The sequence below is a fragment of the Panthera leo genome, chromosome D4 (genome assembly GCF_018350215.1).
Source record: "Panthera leo isolate Ple1 chromosome D4, P.leo_Ple1_pat1.1, whole genome shotgun sequence".
In the NCBI taxonomy this organism is placed as follows: domain Eukaryota; kingdom Metazoa; phylum Chordata; class Mammalia; order Carnivora; family Felidae; genus Panthera; species Panthera leo.
Window position 1 is genome coordinate 81,385,789 of NC_056691.1, and position 9,684 is coordinate 81,395,472.

Sequence of the window (9,684 nt, forward strand, 5' to 3'; positions counted from 1 at the left end):
CCCTGAATGATACATTGGATCAGATGGACTTGACAGATATATTTAGAACTCTGCTTCCCAAAGCAACAGAATATACTTTCTTCTCGAGTGCACATGGAACATTCTCCAAGATAGATCACATACTGGGTCACAAACAGCCCCTCATAAGTACACAAGAATTGAGATCATACCATGCATACTTTCAGACCACAATGCTATGAAGCTTGAAATCAACCACAGGAAAAGTCTGGAAAACCTCCAAAAGCATGGAGGTTAAAGAACACCCTACTAAAGAATGAATGGGTCAACCAGGCAATTAGAGAAGAAATTAAAAAATATACGGAAACAAATGAGGATGAAAATACAACAATCCAAATGCTTTGGGAGGCAGCGAAGGCAGTCCTGAGAGGAAAATACATTGCAATCCAGGCCTATCTCAAGAAACAGGAAAAATCCCAAATACAAAATCTGACAGCACACCTAAAGGAAATAGAAGCAGAACAGCAAAGACACCCCAAACCCAGCAGCAGAATAAAAACAATAAAGATGAGAGCTGAAATAAACAATATAGAATCTAAAAAAACTAGAGAGCAGATCAATGAAGCCAAGAGGTGGTTTTTTGAAAAATAAACAAAATTGATAAGCCTCTAGCCAGGCTTCTCAAAAAGAAAAGGGAGATGACCTAAATAGATAAAATCATGAATGAAAATGGAATTATGACAACCAATCCCTCAGAAATACAAGCAATTATCAGGGAATACTATGAACAATTATATACCAACAAACTGGACAACCTGGAAGAAATGGACAAATTCCTAAGCACCCACCCACTCCCAAAACTCAAACAGGAAGAAATAGAAAACTTAAACAGACCCATAACCAGCAAAGAAATTGAATCGGTTATCAAAAATCTCCCAACAAATAAGAGTCCGGGACCAGATGGCTTCCCAGGGGAATTCTACCAGACATTTAAAGCAGAGATAATACTTATCCTTCTCAAGCTGTTCCAAAAAATAGAAAGGGAAGGAAAACTTACACACTCATTCTATGAAGCCAGCATTCCTTTGATTCTGAAACCAGAGACCCAGCAAAAAAGAGAACTACAGGCCAATATCCCTGATGAATATGGATGCAAAAATTCTCAATAAGATACTAGCAGATCGAATTCAACAGCATATTAAAAGAATTATCCACCATGATCAAGTGGGATTCATTCCTGGGCTGCAGGGCTGGTTCAACTCTCGCAAATCAATCAATGCGATACATCGCATTAATAAAATAAAAGATAAAAACCATATGATCCTGTCAATCGATGCAGAAAAAGCATTTGACAAAATTCAGCATCCTTTCTTAATAAAAACCTTTGAGACAGTTGGGATAGAAGGAACATACTTAAACATCATAAAAGCCATTTATGAAAAGCCCACAGCTAATATCATCCTCAATGGGGAAAAACAGAGCTTCCTCCCTGAGATCAGGAACACGACAGGGATGTCCACTCTCACCGCTGTTGTTTAATATAGTGTTGGAAGTTCTAGCATCAGCAATCAGACAACAAAAGGAAATCAAGGGCATTAAAATTGGCAATGAAGTCAAGTTTCACTTTTTGCAGATGACATGATACTATACATGGAAAACCCAATAACCTCTACCAAAAGTCTGCTAACTGATACATGAATTCAGCAAAGTTGCAGGATACAAAATCAATGTACAGAAATCCGTTGCATTCTTATACACTAATAATAAAGCAACAGAAAGACAAATAAAGAAACTGATCCCATTCACAATTGCACCAAGAATCACAAAATCCCTGGAATAAACCTAACCAAAGATAAAAAAGATCTGTATGCTGAAAACTATATAAAGCTTTTGAGGGAAATTGAAGAAGATATAAAGAAATGGAAAAACATTCTCTGCTCATGGATTGGAAGAATAAATATTGTTAAAATATCAATACTACCCAAAGCTATCTACACATTCAGTGCAATCCCAATCAAAATTGCACCAGCATTCTTCTCTAAGCTAGAACAAGCAATCCTAAAATTTGTATGGAACTACAAAAGGCCCTGAATAGCCAAAGTAATTTTGAAGAGAAGACCAAAGAGGGAGGCATCACAATCCCAGACTTTAGCCTCTACTACAAAGCTGTAATCATCAAGACAGCATGGTATTGGCACAAAAACAGACACAGAGACCAATGGAATAGAAACCCCAGAATTAGACCATACAAAAGTATGGCCAACTAATCTTTGACAAAGCAGGAAAGAACATCCAATGGAAAAAAGACAGTCTCTTTAACAAATGGTGCTGGGAGAACTGGACAGTAACATGCAGAAGAATGAAACTAGACCACTTTCTCACACCATTCACAAAAATAAACTCAAAATGGATAAAGGACCTGAATGTAAGACAGGAAATCATCAAAACCCTAGAGGAGAAAGCAGGAAAAAACCTCTCTGACCTCAGCCGCAGCAATTTCTTACTTGACACATCCCCAAAGGCAAGGGAATTAAAAGCAAAAATAAACTATTGGGACCTCATGAAGATAAAAAGCTTCTGCACTGCAAAGGAAACAATCAACAAAACTAAAAGGCAACCAACAGAATGGGAAAAGACATTTGCAAATGACATATCGGACAAAGGGCTAGTATCCAAAATCTATAAAGAGCTCACCAAACTCCACACCTGAAAAACAAATAATCCAGTGAAGAAATGGGCAGAAAACATGAATAGACACTTCTCTAAAGAAGACATCCAGATGGCCAACAGGCACATGAAAAGATGCTCAACGTCTCTCCTCATCAGGCAAATACAAATCAAAACCACACTCAGATACCACCTGATGCAAGTCAGAGTGGCCAAAATGAACAAATCAGGAGACTATAGATGCTGGCAAGGATGTGGAGAAACAGGAACCCTCTTGCACTGTTGGTGGGAATGCAAACTGGTGCAGCTGCTCTGGAAAACAGTGTGGAGGTCCCCCCCCCCCAAATTAAAAATAGATCTACCCTATGACCAAGCAGTAGCACTGCTAGGAATTTACCCAAGGGATACAGGAGTGCTGATGCATAGGGGCACTTGTACTCCGATGTTTATAGCAGTACTTTCAACAATAGCCAAATTATGGAAAGAGCCTAAATGTCCATCAACTGATGAATGCATAAAGAAATTGTGGTTTATATACACAATGGAATACTATGTGTCAATGAGAAAGAATGAAATATGGCCTTTTGTAGCAATGTGGATGGAACTGGAGAGTGTTATGCTAAGTGAAATAAGTCATACAGAGAAAGACAGATACCATGTTTTCACTCTTATGTGGATCCTGAGAAACTTAACAGAAGACCACGAGGGAGGGGAAGGAAAAAAAAAGAGGTTAGAGAGGGAGGGAGCCAAAACATAAGAGACTCTTAAAAACTGAGAACAAACTGAGGGTTGATGGGGGGTGGGAGGGAGGGGAGGGTGGGTGATGAGTATTGAGGAGGGCACCTGTTGGGATGAGCACTGTGTGTTGTATGGAAACCAATTTGACAATACATTTTATATTTAAAAAAATAAAATAAAAATTTAAAACTTTGTATTCATTCCTTGAAAGTCCTTGAATACATGGAGTTGATTGTTTTTAGTGTTGTTTGAAGTAGATTCATTTCAATGTGTCTCCATATTAATAATGAAGTTTTAAAAATTAATTAATATTTGAGGAGTTCATTCTGTCTCCACTACTCTGCAATAGATGTCCTTGGCTGCAAATGAAAGTATCAATTAGTTAATTTAATCTGCACTCCAAAAAAAAAAAAAAAAAAAGATACAGGTCAATAATGGGTAAATTTTAAGTGAAAGTGTATCAGTAAGAATTTGTTCAGGAGAGAAAAACAAAAGTTCTTGCTTATACAACTGTTGCAAGAGGTGAGGAACAGAGGTCAGGGAACTTGCACTTGAAAACTAAAAAGCCCAAAACTAAAGATTTCAGCCTAAGCATAAAATAGATGGTTTCAAAAGATTAGTGGGCAGTGGCTGCAAATCTCAAGAATCACTGAAAAACTCCTCCAAATGTCTTGGTCTGATGAGTAATGCAGGTGGCTCTTAGCTCAATGGGAAACTACTGTGAAGCTTGTATCTACCCATATTTCTGACTATAATTACCTCCACAGAATAATGATTTCTTCTCTTGCCTTCTAAATTCTCATGAGTTCCTCTCATTGGAAGACATTAAACATGAACAATACAGAAAAGAAAAATCTGGAAAATGTAGCTTCTAGCCTTGCCACTGCAATTCAGGAAAAGCTTAGAAGTAGGTGTTAATAATGCAAAGTTAGCAACAGTCTAGTTAGTATATGGCATAAGGAGAAGAAAGGGGGGTTGAGTAAGAGTCTGAAAGTGTCCATATGCAAGTCCCAGAATAGGATGAGGGATGCATGGGACACAGCCACCCTACATGAGCCCACTTTAGATCAGCGAACCTGCAGCGAGCCACAGAAGCACCAGTGAGATCAGCCGAGTCCAGAAAAAACCACCATCCTAAGCTAGATCAGCCAAGCCCCAACCAACCTTCAGATTGATAAGTAGCATAAATGCTTGTTGGTGAATACTGCTGGGCTATTGTGGCCATTTGTCATCCAGCATTTTTTTGTGGCAACTGTAACTGATATACAGGGGTACAAAAAAGGCTTTATATCACAAGGACCAGTGTAAGTAACATCAGTGGAGTGCGAAAATGTATTCCTGCTATAGAAGTGAGGAGGAAGGAGTAAATATTCTTTCAAACAATAATTCAGTATATCACACTTAATACCTGGGATGTTGAATACCTACTACTCAGGAAGTGACATTTTTTTTCTGCTATTCTTTGAAATTTCATTTATTTGAGGGTTGTTTTTCTCCTCTGCTGAATAAAAACTCTTATGGATTCCATAAATTCTTTTCTAACCTTTAGATATTAAAAAGGGTAAAGATTACTTTCTACCACAAACATGTCTCAATTCTATAGTTAAATTTCCTGGGGGGGTTATGGGAGGGGGGATGGGCTAAATGGGTAAGGGGCATTAAGGAATCTACTCCTGAAATCATTGTTGCACTATATGCTAACTAATTTGGATGTAAATTAAAAAATAAAATTTAAATTAAAAAAAATTTCCTCTGGGGCGCCTGGGTGGCTCAGTCGGTTAAGCGGCCAACTTCGGCTCAGGTCATGATCTCACAGTCTGTGAGTTCGAGCCCTGCATCAGGCTCTGTGCTGACAGCTCAGAGCCTGGAGCCTGCTTCAGATTCTGTGTCTCCCTATCTCTCTGACCCTCCCTCGTTCATGTTCTGTCTCTCTCTGTCTCAAAAATAAATAAACATTAAAAAAAATTAAAAAAAAAATTTCCTCATTGGATTCAGGCAGGTAAGAATCTGAAGTTCAGAAAGGAGTCATAATGGTAGATTATCTCCCCGCCCCGCCCCCCACTCCATCATTTTTCTGAAATCTAGTTGCAGTTGCTGAATCCACCCTCTGGGATAAAGCTTGAAAGAAAGAATGAAAAAAGGGTGACAGCAATATGCTCCTTTGGTTGCTACCATATTAAAAAGGTTTTGACTTCTTTTGACCTGGATGATGGTTAGAACAGACTCATTCTCTTGTCCCTTCTGGACCAGCAGACATTCAGAATCTCCCAGGCTGCCTTCACACACATCCTCTGTGATATAACAAAAGTATATTTCTTCCTGTAATTGTTTCGCCTCAGAGCCTCTGGTTTTGTGGTTGTGCATTCCCTACAGATCTCTTCTTCTCTCTTCAAGTTTCCTAGACTTGCTCATGGGTCTTCTTGGGGAGACATGAAAATGGCTTCACATCAGTTTTCTCTCTCACATAACTCACCTATAGTCCATAGGAAACTTTTTTTTAATTGAAGTATAATTGACAAATTATGTTACATTAGTTTCAGGCATACAGCATAGTGATTCCACAGGCAGGAAACATTTTTGCTTTTATTGACCCACCGTGAAAAGAAGTGAAGGGTATTTCCCCAAAACATAATTCTATTTCATAATTCAATTCCCCCTCTTTCCCTATTTCATTTTTCCTATTGCTATCATTCTCATCCAAATGAGAGAGATATATAAGACTCTCTAAATGGTTCTTTTCAAGCTTCTGCCACTAATCTTGAAGTGAGGAGGAAAGCACCCTCTTCTCTGTTGCAAGAATTTGGGGTTCACTGTGCAGCCTTCTAAAAAAACCCCACCATCACTTTATGAGAACCTCTCATCTCTAGCTCTTAGCACTTTTTAGATCCATATCCGGGTTAAGAGGTTGATGAGTTATGAAATGGAGTACTGGGAATTTCCTATAAACATCTTCATTTTGTGTGTTACAACTCACTTTGGCATCTGGAGTCTATGGAATCTTGGTACCTCAGCTGAAACTTCCGGTTTAATATCCTGCACACACTACTCCCTCTTCCTGTCATTGCCAGGACAAGATAGAGCTTTGTGTGTTTGGATAATTCTGATTTGTTAAGTCTCAGGTAAAGCAACACCTTCCCTGGGAAGTCTTTCATATTCTCTCACACTAATTGTTTCCCTCGAAGACACAGCATTCCATATAAACAATTACATTCCTTGCCATGCTGAATCACTCTGGAGTCAGACAGCCAAGATTCAAATCTTCCTTCACTAACTGTGATGTTAAGATGCTTTTGAACATGAGCTTTCTAAAAGTATCTCTTTCTTAAATTAAAAAAAAAATTACATCCAAGTTAGTTAGCATATAGTGCAACAATGATTTCAGATTCCTTAATGCCCCTTACCCATTTAGCCCATCCCCCCTCCCACAACCCCTCCAGTAACCCTCTGTTTGTTCTCCATATTTAAGAGTCTCTTATGTTTTGTCCCCTCCCTGTTTTTATATTATTTTCGCTTCCCTTCCCTTATGTTCATCTGTTCAAAGTATCTCTTTGAGCATGAGTTTTCTCAAAATATCTCTTAGGGTTGTTGTCAGAATTAAATTAGATGACCCTAGGGGCGCCTGGGTGGCGCAGTCGGTTCAGCGTCCGACTTCAGCCAGGTCACGATCTCGCGGTCCGTGAGTTCGAGCCCCGCGTCAGGCTCTGGGCTGATGGCTCGGAGCCTGGAGCCTGTTTCCGATTCTGTGTCTCCCTCTCTCTCTGCCCCTCCCCCGTTCATGCTCTGTCTCTCTCTGTCCCAAAAATAAATAAAAAACGTTGAAAAAAAAAAAATTAAAAAAAAAAAAAAAAAAAAAAAAAAAAAAAAAAAATTAGATGACCCTAATGCATAGATTAGGCTCTTAAACCAGTATCTGAGACAACTGAGGTAACATTTATTTTGTTGCTGAATACCTGTGTGTGTTTGGAAAGAAAGGATATATGGTCTGTATTCCTGAAGGACAAGCAAGCAGTGTGTTAATTACTATGTAAGGAAAGTAAAATTTACTATGTTCTTCTTGGAAGTTCTAGAAGGGCTCAAGGTCCCTGAATACCCGGATGTCTGAGTGAAGAAGGAGACATATCATCACCAAAATGGAAAATTCCTTAGAGATTGATGCATAAAAGACCAAACATATTTTATAAATTTGAAAATCTGAGGAAAGTACAGCCCTGATAGCTCCCATTTGATGATACCAGCCAAAGAGATACAGCATCTTCAAAGTATTTTCCAATCCCATCATCCAAGAAAAGAACAAAGTAAGTCCTATAAAGTACGTCTAATTTTACTATTCTCCCCAACAGATGTAAGGATAATGTCAGCAAAGCATTTCTCAGTGACAGTGTGGAAGGAAGACAGGAGAGCTATATTTACAATAATTTGTGTTTATGTGTAATTGAAGAAATAAGATAATATGTATATTTTAAAAGAAAAGTAAGTATCAGGTGGAAGAATATGTTTTATTACTCAAGAGTTTTCTCAAGGCCCCTTTCATGTCTTTATTTCTCAGGCTGTAAATGAAAGGGTTCAACATGGGGGTGACCACTGTGTACATCAAGGAAGCAATTAGGTTTTTGTTATTGGTGTTGTTGGATGAGGGAAGAAAATATAGGCCAATAATTGTCCCATAATAGAGAGTCACTACTGAGAGATGTGATCCACAAGTGGACAAGGCTTTGCAGATGCCCTTGGTAGAAGGAACCCGGAGGATGGTGGCCCCAATATGGCCGTAAGAAACCACAATGCATAAGAATGGAAGCATAATGGCTGTTAATCCTGCAGTAAAGATCACCAATTGGTTGAGGGAAGTGTCTGAGCAGGACAATTTGAGCAAGGCAGCAAGGTCACAGAAGAAGTGGGGGACGGTGTGGTCAGCACAGAAGGACAGCTGGGCTAGGAGAAGGGTATGCAAAAGAGCACAAGCACAAGCAATGACCCAGGATCCAGCCACTAGCATGAAACAGATGCTCTGACTCATGACGATGGTATAATGCAGAGGGTGACAGATGGCCACATACCTGTCATAGGCCATTGAAGTGATCAAGAAACTGTCTAAATCAGCGCAAAATATGAAGAAATATGTCTGTGAAATGCATCCTGCATAGGAGATGGATTTGTACTTAGCATGCATGTTCATCAGCATCTTTGGGACAGTGACAGATGAAAAGGAAACATCAGTGAAGGCCAAGTGACTGAGGAAGAAGTACATGGGGGTGTGGAGGCGAGAGTCCAGCCTGATGAGCAGGATGATGAGCAGGTTCCCCAGCACCGTGGTCAGGTACATGCCCAGGAACAGGGTGAAGAACATGGCCTGTTGCTCTGGCAGGATGGGGAGCCCCAGGAGGAGAAACTCGGACACACTGCTCTGGTTCTCCTTCCTCATACTGGTACATCAGCTGAAGGGGACGGGTGGGGAAAGTTGAAAAGAGAAGATGGAATGTTTCTGGATAAAAAAGTGATCATTGTGGCATAGTATAGTAGAGATGTTCTTTTGATTTAGGGAAGGTTTTCATTTATATTTTCTTACATTTTAGGCATATTCTGCTGGATAAATGTAGAAAATGTGTACCTTTAGGATATACAACCACTTACTTTTTTTTCTCAATTTGGTGCCAGTCTCTGCAAATGATAATACTAACAGTTAATGTTTATTGAGTGTTGTCCTTATGCATGGTGTGAATAGCTACATGTAGCAACTGATTCAATAGTCTTACATATATGAGCTAGGTAGGTACCATTGTTATTTCCTCTTTTCAGATGGGCTAGCTGAGGCAGACAGTGTCACAATCACTGAGGTAGAAGATTACCAGCTGGGATTTGGACCCAAACATTGTGATTCCAGAGTTTGTTCTCTGGGAGCAAAACAAATTACTTGACATCAGAAATCTCATTGCCCTTCATAATTTTGTGTGTTGTGATCTGTTTAATTCTGCATCCTCTACTTCTGGACACATTCCATGATTATTGATTTGTTCCTTGGCTGTAGACCCAAAATCTATCATAGAATAGAAATTTGTTGTTCAAGTGAAAGATGTCACATCCAGTTAAATTAATCACAGCAGCCTCTTAAGAAACTTACAACAGGTCTTGTTCAAGATCCGGGTTTCATCCTAACAATCCTGGAATCCAGTGTTATTTAGCTGCCACATAGCATCACATTTAATGAAGCACAATAAAAATCTAAAAATAATTTTTAAAAGGAATTATCTTTTCAGTGTCTCCAAAATAGCCTGTAAGAGATTGATTTCCTAACCCAAATCAATATTTATCACAATACCTACATAT

At 39.1% G+C, this 9,684-nt stretch overlaps 1 protein-coding gene across 1 annotated transcript; it reads right to left on the bottom strand.

The window, feature by feature from the left end:
- Positions 1-4,931: 4,931 nt before the first annotated feature.
- On the bottom strand, positions 4,932-8,782 carry LOC122205341 (olfactory receptor 1J1-like). The gene is made up of 2 exons (XM_042913654.1): positions 7,870-8,782; positions 4,932-4,948 (listed from the first exon to the last, which is right to left on the bottom strand). The coding sequence occupies exons 1-2, from the start codon at positions 8,780-8,782 to the stop codon at positions 4,932-4,934; spliced, it is 930 nt and encodes a 309-aa protein (XP_042769588.1).
- Between the last annotated feature and the right edge of the window lie 902 nt (positions 8,783-9,684).